Here is a 17789-nt window from a genome sequence, read left to right on the forward strand (position 1 = left end):
GATGAAACCTGGGAGAAGCATAGTTTGGACTTCAATCCCACTGTACACTGTTTGGTATCCACTGCACAGAATGTTTGCTTTCTATAATAAAGCCCAGAATCAGAAAGGTATGAAGATGATTTCAAACATCTGTTTAGCCCTCCTCAAAAGCAGAGATCATGCTGAGCTGCTAACACTTCATTCTTTATTTCATTCAAGTCGTCACTGTAAACATAGATGTCAATCTGGTAGTTATAAACACGATAAATTTCTGTGCAGAATACAAACAGATATTATGCATAGCTCTACTAGCATGTTTTCATTCAGGGGTACAAAAATGTACCTTCCAAATCCTCAACCTCTCTGAAGCAAAAGTCGAAACTGCAGGAAGTTCTTCTGTAATGTAGAAAAATACATCCATTAGAGACTGGCCTGGTGCCATCAATCTAAGTAGCAGAGAGGTTTTCAGATAGAAAGGCTAGCACATTATCTCACTGTTTTGTTCCATTTAAAGTGATTTAATCTAGACAATTTCATTAATTTGTAAGAAGGAAAAAAGTGAGTTCCCAAAAGCTCTATCAATTAAAATAGCCTTGCTTTCAAGCAAGTGTCTTAACTCACATTCAAGCAAAACACTCACTGCGTGTGCCACCCCCCAGAAAAGATCTTGCCAAAAAAAAAATACCCCAAAACCAGCAGAGCTCTTCTCTCAAGACTATTAAGTAGAAATACTTGTGTTTATTTCAGTGGAAACAACATCAAGCACGAGCAGGTGAAGAGGTACTGTTGCATATGACATGACATTGGTAGCCTGTCCATAGCTGAGTCATCTCCAATTGAATCCTCTCCAGTGAGAACAAGAAGTATCCAAACAGAATGTAACCTCAGCTGAGGTCAGTTCCTTTTGCACTGACACTGGTGAAATAATTTTTCCATTAAGTTCCAGTGATTTGCGTTACTACTGGTCTGCCAGCATTTATCTAATATTCCCAGCAGTAACAAATACCTCCATATACTTGATAAATTTGAGACTACTTTAGAAGAGCATAAAACCTCCACATCTACAGTTTGCAACACGTATATGCACCACAGACTGGATTCTGCAGTGTGGCTACAAATTCAAGCTCAATATATTGGTAAGTAAATGCAGGGTTATTTGCAGAGACTCAGTTTGTTTAATAGGTTTAGGGATAATCATGTAATTGTGATATTTTCTTTGTTTCCTTTACTGCAAGGCATTTCATACTGAGAAGTCCTAATAAGAAGTCACTTTTACAACCAAAACCTGAACTGCAACCACAATGAAATGCTCTGGTTTTTAAAAAATGTTTTTATATACATCAGGCACTCTTAGAATAGTTAGGCCTTCAGGCGTTAGAAAAGCTTTACCTCGCCATCTGTGAAGAAGTGACTTACGATTTCATAAATTGTAAGGTATGCTTAGGAATACTCTCACTGTTATAAAACTGTCTCCTTTTATACCTTCATGATACCTTACTGTTTCTTTATTCATTCTGCTGCTCAGAGATGGGAAGGCCCAGGCATACCCAAAAGACATTTTTGCAAAAACAAATGGATTGCAAAGAACATTTTAAATTACCATGTTCTCTTAGACATCTTAATGAAGCATGTGTGCCTTAAATCCACATTTTCTTCAGAAACGATGCAGGCTCCAAAATGGTATCTATGGTGAGAGAATGGAAAGGTCCCCATTAACATGGTAAACACCCTCACATTGATGGCAGAAAAGCTGTACCACTACTCAGCCCGCTTGCTGACAACATGTTTGTATTCAAACCTACAACCTGTCATTTGTTTTTCTTTTTTTAATGAAAGCAGTACAAACCTGCAATACAAACCATATAAGCAGGCTGGATGTAGCTCCTCAATTGCACTTACAATATAAAAATAAATATGAGTATTTACATATAAAAATATACATATAAATTATTAATAATCTGGATGTATTGCAAAACTATAGCAGACACCACTTAAATTCATCTGAAGAAGGGTTTGCCTCCTGGAGCATACTTTAAAAGTCTACCAGAACTTTTAATGTTAAATCATAGAAGATAGGCACCTTCCAAATGCAGCATCCATCCAATTAATAATTACCTAAACACAGAGATGGTACATACATTTCATCACATGACTACCCATATAGAAAATCTACAATTACCCACAATAAGCAGATGCAAAAAAAACCCCCAAACCCCACATAATTACCTTTTAAATTTATGTTCTTTGATATGTCTGGATTTTGAGAAAGAAATAGCTAGCTCTGGTCCTTAGCCACTTCAGCAAAGGTGTCCATATACAACCAGTATGTACTTCCATACAGTACCTGGACCGTAGCTCTCCACGCCTGCAAAGCATGGAGGTAGTAACAACAATCAGTACAGCAGAATCATTAGTAATACTTCATCACAAGATCAACAGTCATAGTCAGACTTCCCAAATAACACAATTTAAAACACAGTAGTTAAATAGTTTTGTCCTGTCTTTTGATTCATATCTCTCTGCTATGCTAGCATGTGAGGAAGTTGTTCATTCATCTCCAAAAATCAATGAGAAGGTTTTTCTCCGTTTGGTACTACAGGTTCTCTTCCCTTTCCCATAGTGGCCCGTCAGCTTCCCAACAGTTCACTCTACTCCCCGAGTGCCAAATCAACACTGTTCCCCTACTTCCATTTGCCCAGCACCCAGTTGTAGTTCTTCCCAAAACATCACACCGCTACATCTATAACCTCTGCTCACCCCACCTTACCTCTGCTTTTCCTGTGGCATGGGAAAATGGCAGGGATGATCTTTTTCTCTGAAGTATTCGGCTTGGAAGTGACATAAAGCCTCCTTTGTCTCCTTCAAAGCTCTGGGGGGAAAAAAAGAGCAGTGAAACAGGTAACATGCACACAGCGACAAGCCCTCTCCTGCTACGGCACACTGCGAGCCCCAGCAGGACCGCAGTCACCCCGGACCATGCCACCAGCCTCTCACCCAGCAGCAACAAGAATGTCACTGACTTTCTGAGCTTATCACCCTTACGCTGCTTCATGGCATTTCATTGTTTCCCCGAGGGCCTCACAGACGGTGACAGGTCCCAGCTGTCCCAGCAGCCAGCCAGCCGGGCCTCAGGCCACCCACCCCAGCGCTACTCCTTACCCAGCCTGCCAGCATGGCGCGGGCGGAGGCGGCGGTCCCCCAGCCCTCACGGAGCAGAGCAGCACGTGTAGACCCAGAGGCCTTTGCCGGGGGCTGATGGCGGGCCTCTGGCAGCTGCCCCTTCCCCCTCACCTCCCTGCCCGGGCGTTGCCCCAGGGGCAGGGGGCAGGCCGGGGCACCCCGGGCTCGCTGCCCGCTCCCAGCTATGGCAGCGTCCCACCTGCCCGCACCCTGGGGGCCGGCACAGGGTCCCTGCCCCGGGCAGGCCCGGCACACGCGTCCCGGTTCGATCGCCAGTGCCAGGGGCCCGGCCAAGGGAGGGCAGGAGGAGGCCGCGCTCGGCTGCCCGGGCCCGCGGGCCCCGGGCCGGGCCGCCCGGCCGGGCCTCCCCGCGGCGCGGCGGCTGCGTGCGGGGGGTGGCGGCCCCTGCAGGCCGCGCCGGGGCGGACACCCGGAGCCTCGGCAGCCGGCGCCGCAGCCCGGCGGTGTCAGTGCCACGGTGTCCGCCGGGGAGCGAGAGGCAGAGCCGGCGGCCGCCCGCCCGCCCGATCCCCGCGGCCAGGCCCCCGCATGCAGCCCTCACCCTGGAGCGGCGGCGGCGGATCGAGGAGCTCTCGCGGTCCTCCCGGCAGCGGCTGCTCCAGTCGCGGGACAGGATGTTCTCCAAGCTCACCTCCATCCTGCAGCACGCCGTGGAGGCGGTAAGGCCGCCGGCGGGCCCGGCCACGCCGCGCCGGGGATGCGAGCCGGGCCTAGCCGCCGCGCGGGCCCCGCGGAGGGGAGCGGCGGGGGGGCTCGGCCCGCTCCCTAAGCGCGGCGCCCCTTCCCCGTCGCCTCCCCTCGGGGCAGGGCTGGCGGCGACTGGCCCCGCCGAACCGGCACAGCCGCCGGCAGCCGCGGCCCCGCCGCTCCCGGCTCGCCCCTGCCGCGGGGCAGGGAGGCGGAGGCCGAGCTGGCCGGGCGGGCCACGGCCCTGCGCGGTGCCCGGGGCGGGAGCGAAGTGCCGCAGCCGGCCGGGGCTGTCGAGAGCCGGAGATGCCGGGAGAGAGGGGAGCGGCTGCTGCCCGGGGCTCTGCGGCGGGCCCGGGTGGCCCCGGCACAACCCCCTCGGTCGGCGGGAGCAGCCTGCGGGCTGTCACCGCTGGTAGGCCCCGGAGCCCTGCGCCGGGCGGGAGGGCAGCCCTTGCCCGGCCCGGTGCCGGCTGCTTCCTGCGAAACAAATAAGAAAGGAGGTGAATTCGGGAAACTCCTCAGGATTTTCCTCTTGTCGTGGCCAGCAGACAACAATCGCCATCTCCGGTGCTTTTGTGTGATGTTATCGCTTCCAAACCGACGTTTTCATACCTGGTTTTCTTTTTAATTGGGTAGGGTGGGAAGGGAGGCCGAGGGCACCCGGGGTTGTGTATGTTCAGTTAGATTTTGTCACGGAGACTCGCACATCTGTGCCCCTCGCCGCCCGGGGCGGAGGGAAGCAGCAAGGCCGATTTCTGAGGCTGCCATTTCTGTAGGCCGCGTTCAGCTGCCTGCTTATCAGGACTTGTTTACTGTCTACACGGTTTATTTTTGTTTGCTTTTCGGTGAGGTGGAGTCCTGGTAGTAACGTGTGTGGCTTTCAGCACCTTTCTCAGTGAGCCAAGACACCCACAGACGGAGTTTGAAGAGGTGCTTCTTTGGTTAGGTGCTAAAAACGGGAAGTGAAATACTCATGGAAGCGAAGGTGGAAAGTGTTGAAGGAAAATGGTTCAAATGGTTGAAAAAAGAGCCTGCACGCCAAATCCTAATGGTTGAGAAGAGAGCCTGAATGCCAAATCCTCCTGCATGTGAGGGACAGCCTTTGTGCATTTATGTATGCCTCGATGCTGCAGATACTGAAGCATATGCTTGACTTCATATGTGCCTGTAGTTCTGCAGGCTTTAGCAGGACTATTCAGGTTTTACAGTTAAGCACGTATTAATTAATTGCAGGTTCCTAGTTTGCTTCTTTAGTGGCAGAGTGGCAATTGGAAAGAAATGTTTTAAATAGTGATGAAATGACTTATTTGTAAACTCTCTGTGGCCAGAGGAGAAAAGGAAATTAGTGGCTGCCTGACTGAAGAAATCCTGTTATGGTGAGCTTTGCCACGTTTTGAATAAGAGTGGATGACTGAGAGCTTCAGGAGAGGAGGAGAAGTCATTCTTTCAGGCCTACTGATTCAGGATATCTAATAAAAGTTATTCATAAAAGAAAGTTTACATTATTGATGTGTACAAAAAATAAACAAAAATAACTGCATTTATTTGAGATCCATAAAAAACTAGGAACAATGAATGAGTTTAATGGAAAAGGGGAAAAGTAGAGATAGCAGGGACTAGAAAAACTTTTTTCATTTAACCCCCCCCCCAAAAAAAACCCCAGAAACAGTTTGATAACATTTTGCAAGTGACTGCTATCAAACAACATGCTATATGTTGTCCCTTTTAGAATTGCTTCATTCTGCTAACACCACTGTGATGGATCTCCTAATAGTAAATACTGCACTAAATTGCATCTACAGGGTTGTGACAAATACCAAGCACCACATGCTAGAAATAAAACAGAATTGCAAAAGCAAGAGGGTATTAAGAATGTTTCTTACTTTATCTAGGAAGTTTGACCCACTAATTCAAAGACAGAGCTGAGAAATAGAAACTTTTAATGAGTTTTGGAGCTGTATGTGACTTTAAATGGTTGTTTTGTTCTCTCTTTAATGAAAGTATGAGGGCTATTTAGTTTTTCTATTCTGAACATGAAAACTGGTGCAAATCCTAAATATTAGAGAAGTCCACCTTGAGGCTGCCTGCTGTTTTCAGAACCTAGAGAATTTGGAGCATCATTTTTACTTGCTGTTACTGCTGTGGAGCAAGTACAGCTTGTGCAGCCTCAAGTGGACTCTGTTTCAGCCCTGAATATCATCAACGGAACTGGTAACTAAGGTATAAATTCTCAAAGGTTTTGTGTGCCTACTCTCAGAGGAATTCAATTGCAGCTGTACAGTTTTCAGATGAGCTGGACAGTTAAACACACTCGAAGTACCTAGGCTTAGCTTCCATTGGTAGGAGTACTTTAAATCAGAATTGTTCGGGTAGCCCTTCTACCCTGTCCTTTCTCCTGCACATCACTTATATAACGCTCCTGTCCTGCTTCGGGGCCCGCTGGCCTGCCGACCTTAGAGAGATGCATTTAAATAGAAAGAGTTCCTGTGTTATTAGATAATCGTTGTTATCTTACCCTCAATATGCCATCTCTGAACTATGACGAGGTGTTCCAAAGGTCGACAGTCTAATACACATAGAAGTATTTGCCTTTCACTGTAATTGACTGTCTTCATAACAGAACTGTGATGAGGCAAACCATAAGGGACCAGTTGCTTTTTATTAAGACTTTTTCTTGAATAACTCAAAACTTTCAGTCTTTTCTGCCTAAATTATCCAAGTGTGTGAAATTATATTTCTGATTTTCGTTACAACTGAATCCTATTTTTTGCCACCTCTTATCATATGTCAATCCTGCCAGTATTTTAGGGTTTTTTTGCCCTTTCTGGATTTCTCTGCAGCATCCAGATGAGCAAACACAATGGTGGTATTGTTCCAATAGAGGATCCTTAAACTGGGTTGTGTGGGTTGGTGAGGATGGTGGAGGGGACTGCAGTCTTTGTTCTGTTACCTTACTTCAGGGCAGAATAGAAATGTTGTTGCTTTATGGTGTTAATATTAATGAATCTGTGACAGTTTATGTGTGGCTTGTCCCCAAGATGTTTTTTCTTTGCTATGCATTTTTTATATACTTTTACCCCAAACATATTCTAGGAGAGCTGCGTTCTCAGCAACATACAAACTGTAGTGTACAATAAAAAAGCAGCACTTTTTTTCTCCTATCTTGTGCTCTTCACTCATGTTTCCATAGACAAAATAGCTTGTCTGTAAAGTGGTCACTTGGTGTTCAAAGGACTTTTGTTTGTGTTTGATTTGGGCTTTCAGGAGATGTTTCATCTTAATAGTCAACTCAAAAGGATGTTTTTGAGCTGTGTACCTTGAGCAGGAAAAATATGATTTTGGTTGTTTTGCAATCTGCTGTCAAACAAGATTATTTGTATCACTCTCTTAGTATCTGGGAGTGAATTTAGATTTTGGTGTCTGTTGCACATTTTTGGGACCCCTCTCTACCAACCTGTTATTCTGCTGTATCTCTTACACTGGTACCTTAACATGCTTTTAAGTAGCTTCTTTTCTGTTCATGTTTTGAGGCAAAATGGATCTTTGAAAGAAATTGAGTCACTTGCTACAAGTACTGCTCCAAAATCATTAATTGCATAACTGCTTAGAACAAGATTTATTCTTCTTGAACCCGCTTTATTTCATGTAATGACCTCACATTACTGATTGTTTTAACGTTGTGCTGCAATTAACAAATTATGATGACAAAATTTAATGCATGGCTTGCAAGCATGTGCAGTCTTAATTTTATATATGAAAGCAGTGACCATTATAAACTGTGCATTCGTCATCTGAAGAAATAAAGTAAACCGTCAGGCATTACTCCTTTTTCAGATTTTCCCTCAGGGCAAATATTCACACTCATAAAGTAGTAAGATCGAAGAAAAACATCGAGCGACTGCTGTAGTTTTCCTTGTTTCAGTCAGGGGAGTGTGTGTGCACTTCCCCTTCATTTCTCTTTGACCCAGTTTCTGCTTTCTCTTTCACTCTGGCATCTGACCAGACAGTACCTGTTATTCTTTTATACAGTGTTTTCTTTACTTTGTAAACTGTCCAAAATATATTGAGGGATAACACCAGCATCCGTTGTTTCCATTCTTTTCAGTATTGAATTGCACTTCTGAAAAGCATGCATGAAAAATATGACAATGGTTTTTACATGCACAAAGGAATTGCTGTTAAATACCAAATATTTATAGGTTTCTTTGCTCTTGATATTATTTTTTTTGCTGTCTAAACACAAATTCTGTATACTTTTGAAAACTGCGTGGAATTGTATTTTGGACAGATTTTATAATGGGCAAACTATAGTTCTGGTCAAAGATCTCTAGTTTTCCCGAGAACAGCACTTTTCCTGGAAGGAGTGAGGTTCGATCGTTAGTAACATATTATCACCAGAATTATAAGGCAGCATGTGTTAAGTTTAGCTTGAAAATGAGAAGACTCACTCGCTCACTCCCAGGGAGCTTGACTGCTGGAGTTGGGGACCAGATGGAAGAGCTAATCAATGTCTGCTCAAATGGGCTGGCTTTTAGTAGTGTTCAGTGGGTTTTGGCTATTTGGTATACCAACACCTACACTGCAGTCTTTAAGATGTGGTTGGGTTTTTTTTTTCCCCAAAGGAGGAGAACTTTACTTTGAGATTACAAATTGATAGCTCAAAAATTAGTAAGAACATGTGCTATTACATCAAAATGAATTAATATAACTGTGAGAAATAACTACTTTTAAGTCAATTCCTTCAAATTAAACAAATAACAGGAATTAATGGCCTTCACAATGAATTTTGTTGTGCTTCAGAATCTTTATACAAGTGTGTGTACTTTTACAAAAGAGTGATTATTCAGATTGGCAACTGTAACATATATTTAATCTCAGCTGGTAGCTAATAATTCGGCCTAAAATAGAAACTACAACTTCATCTGAGAATTACCTGTCCTAGTAGGGTTAAAGCATGTCAACCAAGTGTTTGGGAGCTTACATTTTTCTAATGCTTTCCAGTGCTGGGCTTTGTTTGTGTGTGAGCTGGTATCTTAGTCTTGGTCTTTACCTTGATTTTGTGTCTGAATAACTAAGTTAAGAAGGTTAGGGGTTTTTTTATTTTTATTTTTTGTCAGGAAAACACTTCTCTCAGAATAATACATAGTGTTGCTGGAGTTACATCTCTGTTAAATATTCCCTGGAATAGCTGTGCTGTAAAAGGCAGGTTTATACTAGGTCCGTCTGCAGTGGGAAGAGGAATTTGGGGGTGGGAGTATTTGGGGATGGGGCTACTTTAGCTAACAAGTAAAGAAGTACAATTTTTCTATATTGTTCGGAGTTGCTGAGTCCGGTAGCCCAATGCAGGCGAAGCTCCCACAGCTCGGTATCACCAGGTCCAGTTTGTGGCCAGGTTGGTCACTTATTCCCTGTGGGCATGCATGTACACCTGCACAGTGCACACACGTGCTAATGGTATCTCTGTTTGGTATCTCTGTCTTGTAGTCCTCGATCAGACAAGACTCTGTGAAATCACTGAGTATTTTAATTAAAAAGGACAGGACCTGTCCCCGAATTACCTTTTCACCTCCGAGAGGAGTCCCTGGAGGCGTTTGTTGGGAGGAAGAACGTCTGTATCCACAATTCTCTCCCGCCGTGGATAAATTGTTGACAGTGCCGAGAAATGAAATCCTTTTCCTGGCACTGCTTAGAGGCACTAAATTCATCTTGAGGCAGATGAGGCTGGAAGAAGTGGAGAGGAAAATCACATCAGTCAAGGATAAATCTTTAATGTTATCTATCATGTGTTACTTTGGAAATAGAGTGGTCTGAAAGGCCTGTTATTCCTCAGAACTGGTCTCTGTGCTATTCTTCAGGCGGAGTTGAGGTTTTAGTATAGTTTTATTCCAAAAAGATGCAAAATGATCATTATACTGCTTGAAATACGCATCTACAGCAGCAAGTGTGACATACGAAGCATGATACAAAATATCATATGCTCAGTCTTCAGTTTGTTCAGTTATTCTTCTGAATTTCAATAACCTAGTAAACTTCATAGTAAAATAAACTAGTTTTGTCCAGTATACGGTGTCCTGATATTTATTCTATGGTAGCTGGTGTGCTAAAGTGCCACTCTCAGTGCCCAGCCATGTAAATATGGAAGACTTAATGAGTCCACAGACTGTCAGGGAATGAATAAGCAATGTCAGTTTGGTTTCCTAGTTGCCATTTGTGAGGGCACATTTCCACACAGGATGCTGGCGTAGATAGTTGCCAAGCACCGCAGCTTTTTTAAAGTCTTGCATTTCAAAGTTCCGTGTGCAAAGGGTCGTTAACAATTAGCATTCCACTTTCTTATCATGGCAGGGCATGCTGTTCATATACTGGGCTTCATGTCTTTACCAAGATAAATTTAAGTGTCATTAAATTCAAGGAGAAAAAAAGACTGATGTAGCAAACTTCCAAGGCTTTTTCAAAGAGACCAACACTACTCAGTGAAGAGTATACAGATGTCAGAGCCCTGTGCTTCTCTTTGTCCAAGAACTGAGGCAACTCAGCACTTTTTAGGCCCTACGAGGAGACACTAGACAAATTCAGTTATTAATCTCAAATGTGGTATCTGTAGCTTCTGGGAGGAAAACTTTTTCACTGTGAGGGTGACCAAGCACGGGTCCCAAAGCGGTCTCCATCCTTTGAGATATTCAGAAGCTGTCTGGGCATGATCCTGGGCAGCTGGCTCCAGGTAGCCATGCCTGAGCAGGGGGGCTGGACCAGATGAGCTCCAGAGGTCCCTTCCAACCTCAGGCACTCTGTGAGTCTCGGAAGGGCTGGACTCCATAGCTTGTTGGGATGGTTCAACTCCTTACCCTTCCAAAATGGACACACCAATTTATACATGGGATTCTCTCTGTTTGCCCACAGATGTCACTGCTACCATCATGTTAAGTGATAATCCTTTATTTCAGCATTGCCTATAGAAGAATGACATGAGGACTTGATTGTCAAAAAAATGCCTCGAGCAAGAAGTAGGATTAAGCCTCAGGAACGACAGACCCTCATATGATCTGTTGAGTGGTGGGCCTTTTCCCTGTTGGATTCCTGATTTTACCAGCTCTGAACGTTTTATATGTGGTCACAAATTCAGTGTTTGCCTCAACTCTCGGTTTGGCGAGCAGACTGGTAAAATGATCGTGATCCTTTTTTCACATGCTGCCTGTGGTGTAGCAGTTGTTCGTGCCTGTGGTGTAATGGGCCTCAGGGCACCCTGTCTCAAGCTGGGTGAGGAAGGAGCGGTACTGATGTTGACTGCGTGGGAAGCTGTGTTCCGTTCTTGCAACGTTATTCCTGGATGCCAGTCACACCCAGCTGGCCATCCCAAATTCCTCCAGAAAAGAAGAAACTTCCTTTTCTTTCAAAAATGAAGAAATGTGTTTGTTAAAAAAAAGAACAACCTGTTAAGCTCTGCAGCTGGGCCTAATGTGCAACAAAAAAAAGAAACAAAGATCTTTTAGCATTTGTGGTTAACAGGAAAAAAGGCATGGTAAAAACTGTATGAAGCAACTAATTGGTATTTTTGAGGGAGAGAGGAGAACAGAGCATGCAGAAAGGGAAGATGGCGTCAAGAGCAGATGTAAAAGAACATGATTTTTTCCTATAGGACAAAACTCTGAGATCTAAACAATGCAAACCTATGTTTGTAGTGTAGCTTTGCTGTATGAGCAGTTGCTTTTGTTGCTTCAAATAGATTGTCTGGTCGTAGAGACATCATAGAGGTTGTTATTGATGTTCACAAGCTAGGCAGTATGGCATGGGGCTCATACTATGAATAATGTATGTAGTCCTTGTTAAAGGTAAAAGAGCACAGAGTAGCACTAGACTGTGGCAGTTTACTTCCAAGTATAAGATAAAATTCAATTTAATCTCTGAGGAAATATGTTTATTTCATTCCTAACTGTTTTTTGGTTGTTTTTTGTTTTCCCCATAGCTCGCACCTTCCCTTCCTTTACAAGAAGATTTCGTTTACCACTGGAAAGCAATCACCCATTACTACATAGAGACATCAGGTAAAAGAAGAAAACATTTGGGTTTTGTCTCTTTATTGTGAAAACTAGAATTCTCAGTTTCAGTGTTGTTAAAAAGTAAAGATTAAGAAATACTAAAATGAGTCATGTTTTTTTATCAAAATACCAAGTATAATAATTAGTAATGAAAAATATTGCGTACCTCCATTCAGCCTTTCAAATGGAGGCATGAAAAGCGATTGAGGGGGAAGTTCTTCTTTCCTGAGTACCATGTAGAGAATTGTACCTTTTCACATGCGACCCAATTTCTTTCTTCACATATTCTGTTTAATCTAAACAGACAAGTACAGAAATGTAATCCCTGCTGTTAACCTTTTTATTGTTTTGCATCAGGGATTTTCTTTTTTCTTTCCAAGATTTTAACAAAAGTGATTTTGTGTTCATAGATTTTACCAAACATATATGAATTCTGGGTACTCAGTATAAGGTATTTTTTCTTTAGTGTCTTGTCTCCGTTAAAGGTATTTTGATAACATCACTCTGAAAAGTGAGTTTGTGAGCAGATTTAGAACACATTTTGTTAAAATTTAGCCAGACCTTATTTTGCTCTTATAAAAAATGGGTATACTGATGAAACATGGCTGTAGTTGCTTTTTCTTAAACTTTTCCCTGGTCTCCTACAACAGTTATTCAACATTTAAATGTATAATTTTCAGTTCTAGTTATTAAACTATTAAGTTTTAAAAATGAATGTTAATGAATGTTACCACGCTTTCCTCAAACTTATTAGTTCTGCATTTCTCCTAGACTAGCTGTTGAATAGTGTTTGTGTCTGGGAGTGGTGATCTTGTTTATATCAATATTTACTCTTACAAGCTGAAACTCGACCCTTGGTTCTAAATACCCATCTTTTGGAACGCTATGTGATGTTTCCCGAGGTAGAAGTGACAGGGTGGTAGGAGAAAGCTGATACCTGTGATTAAGTGGTGCAGAATAAAGGCTGACCTCTCTCCCAGACTTTCACAAGTCTTGTGAGAAACAAGTTTCCACTCAGTGGATATATTGCTAACCGCTGCAGTGGGAGCAGAATTATGCCTAGGAAATTCAAGCAAAACACTCTAGGCTAACTGGAGGTTGTGGCGGAGACCAAAATCACTCTGACATGGCAGTTTTCCTTTGTGATCTTGTTGCCATTTGCATGCAAGTGACAGTTATTTTTAGATTATTGCATAAGAAGTAGTAAACATTTCCCTAGTGGGATAGTTGTTCAAGGAGAATTTAGCTGAAAAAAAATAAAAAAGAAAATCTCCACATGTGGATGTGCTCTGCAACACGTTAAGACCAGCTCCCACTGCCAATGGCATAAATCCACAGCAGTTTCCTGATTTTAGTATAATGAAATCAGTCTTACCCTTTCCTTCATAAAGTTTGACAGACTGTTGTCTTAATGCAGAAAGTATGAAAGGCAAATCTAAAAGCTTCTGAGGAATAAACAGCATAGAGTTTGAGTTTTCTTTGTTGTTATCATTAGAAAAATTATTTACTTAGTTATCTGGTTTGTAAAGGAACTGATCAGCTGCAGATTAAGCTGATGTTAGAGGCTGTGTATAGATTTCAGAATACTATGTGAAAAGTCAAAGAGGAAGGTATCAAGGCAGGGTGGATACTAACTGGAAGATTGAGAGTTGAACCTTTCTCTCCCTAAGCTTGTTTTCTGGCTGTAAAAGTTTTCCTTTTTGACTGTGTAATTAATGCATGTTTTGAAATTTGTCATTTCACCTTTTCCCCATTGCGAGGTTAGATATCTGCCTAATGCATATTCCAGTTTACATTTCCAGATATGGTTCTGAAAATTCAATTTAAGACATGTTAAAAAACTTACTACCTGTAAGAGTAATGTTTTCAAATCTTAACTGAACTTCCAGAGAGTGAGAACAATGTTTTAATCGTTCTTAATTGCACATCTCTTCTATTTAGATGACAAAGCTCCTGTGACTGATACCAATATTCCTTCTCACCTGGAACAGATGTTGGATATTCTGCTTCAAGAAGAAAATGAGAGGGAATCAGGTGAAACAGGACCATGTATGGAATATTTGCTACATCACAAGATTTTGGAGACACTCTACACACTAGGAAAAGCTGATGTATGTACTTCTCAGCAGAGCAGATTATCTTTTGTGTGAGCTCCTAATTGAATTAGGACTGAAGTTCTGCAGTAGGTGGTAGCATGGCACACTGAACTCTAGCAAATAGCTGTTTACTTATGTTGCCAACATACTACAAATAACAGTCTTTTACAAGTGCCATCAAAATGAGGCAACCAGTGAGATGCTGACTAAGGCAGAACCCTGAGATTTGTTACTCACCACACTGACAATATTGACTGTGTGAAGCTAGAAGTAGGAAAAACATTTTTGTTCAGTCTAGAACTTTTCTGGCTTCTACAAGACAGTTATTATCTCCTGTCTTTTGTTAAGTGTTGGGAGATTCTTAGGTGAAAAGTGTATTAAATACAAATTTTGTTTAATTTTTCTGAATGTGATGAGTTACCGCTCAGAAAGACTTCCATGTCAGAAAGCAGTGACTTAAGCTGATCCCCAGACAGCTTTCACATCCTGGTCGTTGGTATGAATGCAACCCTTGGCAATGTTGTCTGGTTCTTCTCATGTCTGCTTTGTGGCACATGTGAAATTAGCTTTGTGGTCTTGGTGCATTCTTGTTGCTATCTTTCTTGGCAGACTTATGAGCTGGAATGTATGGGGTTGGATGGATCATGGGTGAATTAACTTGGCAGCCCTTGTGCTAGAACTTTTTGTATCATGATGCAGATGCAGTTAGGAAAGTGTGGTGTATCCTGTACTAAGGATAAATGGAGCTCTCCAGGGTTTCAGTCTCAGTCAGTCTTTTACACTTTGTCATGAATTTTTAATCTACTCATTTTTACATATATAGACAAGGTAGGGTACTAGCTGTCTGAGCCTGGGATGTTCCTTGCTCTGGAAGGACCAGAGCTCTACAATTCCTGTTGCTATACCAGCTGTCCTACGATCAGGCTAGGATACCTGATGTATTGAAAATACTTGCCCAGAAATACAGCTCGTTCAGTAATCTATAAATTTTGTCAAGAAACTAACATGAAATGGTGACATACGTGAAGCGGGTAATTAGTAGTATGTTTCTAAGAGCTGAGAGAAGTCATTCTGCACTCATGCAAATATGCCTGTACAAGCAATTCTTGTACAGCCTGTCTTTATACTTTGCCACTTGTGAGTTGATACATCTGAAGTAAATGCATGGTTCAGTGCTTGCAAGATGTTGTAAAGATCTGTTGCAAAAAGAATAATGTCCTTTCCCAGCGATCTCTTAGACTTATTACATTATTGTAGATGCACCCTGATTGTACATATTTCACCATTCTTTTCAACAGATTGCTTGACAACACAGTGATAATTAGGGTTTAATAATCTAGGGATAGTTACCTGGGAAGGAGAAGCAGTTTAGGCAGTTGTCATTCCTGGCTGTTGCCACCCATGCTCCATTCACCTGTGCCATGAGCCAGATGAGGGAAATGATGTGAGTTAAAATTGACCAATGGAATGACAACATTTATTAACATGGTAGAACACATTAGAGTCAGGGGAATTTAGCTAGAAACAAAGGTACATAAAAGGACCACAAGCCATCGTATCTCATGGAGATAGGGAAGCACTGTCATGTGACATGGTGCGTGGGGGACAGGAGAACAAGGGTCTCTCATGAATTTAAAAAACCTTTTGTGGACATCAAGATATTTATAGTTTATCGTTGTATATTCTTACATACTGACTCACTGAATTGCTGGATTTTGTGGCACAGTACCGTAAAAGACAGCTGACCTGTAGCCAATTAATTCAGAGTTAATTTCCCCATATCACTATATTGATAGGGCATGTTTCCTGGAAGGACTGGTAGAAGACTGCACTAGAGCAATTAACCGAAAGTATGAATAATTTGAAAAAGGAAACAGTAATGAGATGCAACATTTTTGTTGATCTCTGTTAATATCGATAAAAGTAATGTGTTAACAGATGATGATTTTTTAAAAAATACTTTAGGATAAATTATTGCTGTTTAATTAGCCATTTTGATTGACAAATTTGCATCTATGTTTCTCTATGCATTTGTTATATTTTTGTTATTGTTCATCTGGTTTTGTTTCAGTGTCCTCCAGGAATGAAACAGCAAGTTTTGGCTTTTTATACAAAACTTCTTGGAAGAATACAGCAACCTCTTCTTCCGCACATAAATGTGCATAGACCAGTGCAGGTACTGTTCACATATAAAGTAAACTATATTTTTGCATGACAGGTTTCTCTTATTCTGCTGTAGCTACTGGTATCTTTAATTCTTCTGTTGTCAAGTGAGTTAAAGAAGGTGTTGGAGTGCAATATTGGTTTTAATGTATTGATGATTAGAGCCTTGAACTGCCACTGCAATGCGAGTCATAACTAATAAAGAAACCTTGTTCACAGCAATCTAAATCTAGAGCAAATGTTTAAGTCAATAATCATACATCATTATAGTAGGTATATAGAAAAAGAATTCCTAGAAAAAACTATAACTTACTCTCTGTCTTAATTGTTCACTTTTCTTTATGTGACAGAAATTAATCCGGCTGTGCGGTGAAGTTCTGGCAACACCGACAGAAAATGAAGAAATTCAATTTCTCTGTATAGTATGTGCAAAGCTGAAAGAGGATCCATACCTAGTCAACTTCTTCCTTGAGGTGAGTAAATCAAATCAAAACTTTCCAGGTGTATTTGCTGTGTCACAGACAAAATCTATTAGAGTACTGGAGGTATCACATCATGCTTCATAGCTTAGTTTTCATTCACTCTGTGATTTTTTTTCCTGTGATATTAGAATTTTGGGGTTTTTTTTGCTTCCAGAGACTTGATATCTATGATTATTTTTACAAGAATTTCATTGAGGGCTCACAAATATACCTGCCTGAGGTCCTTATCCTTTGTAGCGAAAGTGCTTGTAAAGTAAGGCTGAATTGTCATGTAGAACACTGTGTGATGGAGACCGTGGATTTCTTATGTTGTTTTGTCTTCAGCCCAATAAAGACTAAGGGACAGATTGCATGGGGCATTGAAACCTTGCAAGTTGCTCAGTGTTCTGCAGGATTGGGCCCTTATTTGGTAGTGGCACATATGGTCTAGCTGCAGTGCCAGCTCACAATCTACAATATGACATTATTTTCTCTCTGTAAGAAAGCCAAATATCTTTACTCCCTCTTCGAACTTAACATGTGGCATTGATGAAATCAGAGTGGGAGGAGAAAGAATTTCTAGACTGACTTTCTGTTCCCATTTAGAAAGAGCATGTAAAAGTTTAATTTATAAAAGTCCATTTAGAAATGCCTCCTGCTCCTATTTCGATGTTTCCTGTGGTGACACAGTGTCTGTTAAGCATGTGATACATAGGTAAAAAGATGTAGATACAGTGTCCTCCAGGAATTTTTTTTTTTTGCACAAACAAGATCTGTAACAGCAGAGACTGCTAAACTGCAAAGATACGTTATTTTCCATCGAGTATATGAGTATCACTTACAAGTCAGTAGTAAAGAATCCATCTTGAGTTTATTTTTACCTTAATTAAATACCACCCTGATTGCCATCGTATCCACTGTAGTTGTGCACGCAGTAGAAATTGTGTAAGGATTAAAAAGTTAGTGTTTAAACCTTAGAAGCAGTCAGAAGCAAACTTAGATATAGCACATGCAGAATATGGTAGAAGTTCAGACCAGGATTACTTTTAATGTCATTTGTGTAAGTTGTATGTTTTGAAAAGAACACTCTTATACTCAAATAATGCCCTGAGAACCCCAATCATAAGAACCACATGTGTTTTGTGAGACTTCAGTGTTCTTCC

The 17789-nt window shown here is 41.8% G+C and overlaps 2 protein-coding genes across 4 annotated transcripts in view; one reads left to right on the forward strand and one right to left on the reverse strand.

Annotated features, from left to right (window-relative positions):
* Nucleotides 1-167: 167 nt before the first annotated feature.
* LOC141926105 (uncharacterized) lies at nt 168-3852 on the reverse strand. 2 transcript variants are annotated; one of them, XM_074831346.1, is made up of 5 exons: nt 3722-3852; nt 2747-2848; nt 2206-2344; nt 1580-1663; nt 168-375 (listed from the first exon to the last, which is right to left on the reverse strand). In XM_074831346.1, the coding sequence occupies exons 1-3, from the start codon at nt 3815-3817 to the stop codon at nt 2255-2257; spliced, it is 288 nt and encodes a 95-aa protein (XP_074687447.1). In that variant the 5' UTR covers nt 3818-3852; the 3' UTR covers nt 168-375; nt 1580-1663; nt 2206-2254. The 2 variants fall into 2 exon arrangements, with proteins under 2 accessions (XP_074687447.1, XP_074687448.1); XM_074831347.1 differs by lacking the exon at nt 168-375 and adding an exon at nt 698-894.
* The window catches only part of FHIP2A (FHF complex subunit HOOK interacting protein 2A), a 36584-nt gene continuing 22391 nt past the window's right edge, over nt 3597-17789 (forward strand). The window contains exons 1-5 of one of the 2 annotated variants that reach the window (XM_074831344.1): nt 3597-3839; nt 11834-11912; nt 13848-14017; nt 16074-16178; nt 16516-16638. In XM_074831344.1, the coding sequence (XP_074687445.1) occupies nt 3795-3839; nt 11834-11912; nt 13848-14017; nt 16074-16178; nt 16516-16638 (522 nt within the window). In that variant the 5' untranslated portion in view covers nt 3597-3794. The remainder of the gene's footprint in view (nt 3840-11833; nt 11913-13847; nt 14018-16073; nt 16179-16515; nt 16639-17789) is intronic. The other variant, XM_074831345.1, reaches the window with a different exon arrangement.

This window comes from Strix aluco, chromosome 7 (genome assembly GCF_031877795.1).
Source record: "Strix aluco isolate bStrAlu1 chromosome 7, bStrAlu1.hap1, whole genome shotgun sequence".
Taxonomy (NCBI): domain Eukaryota; kingdom Metazoa; phylum Chordata; class Aves; order Strigiformes; family Strigidae; genus Strix; species Strix aluco.

Excerpts from the sequence above, each read along its gene's own strand:
- LOC141926105 (XM_074831346.1), bottom strand. The coding sequence starts at position 3,817 with ATGGAGGTGAGCTTGGAGAACATCCTGTCCCGCGACTGGAGCAGCCGC. Across the intron at positions 2,849-3,721 it reads TCCGCCGCCGCCGCTCCAGG|AGCTTTGAAGGAGACAAAGG; the intron begins GTGAGGGCTGCA and ends TTTTCCCCCCAG. Across the intron at positions 2,345-2,746 it reads ATGCCACAGGAAAAGCAGAG|GCGTGGAGAGCTACGGTCCA; the intron begins GTAAGGTGGGGT and ends CATGCTTTGCAG.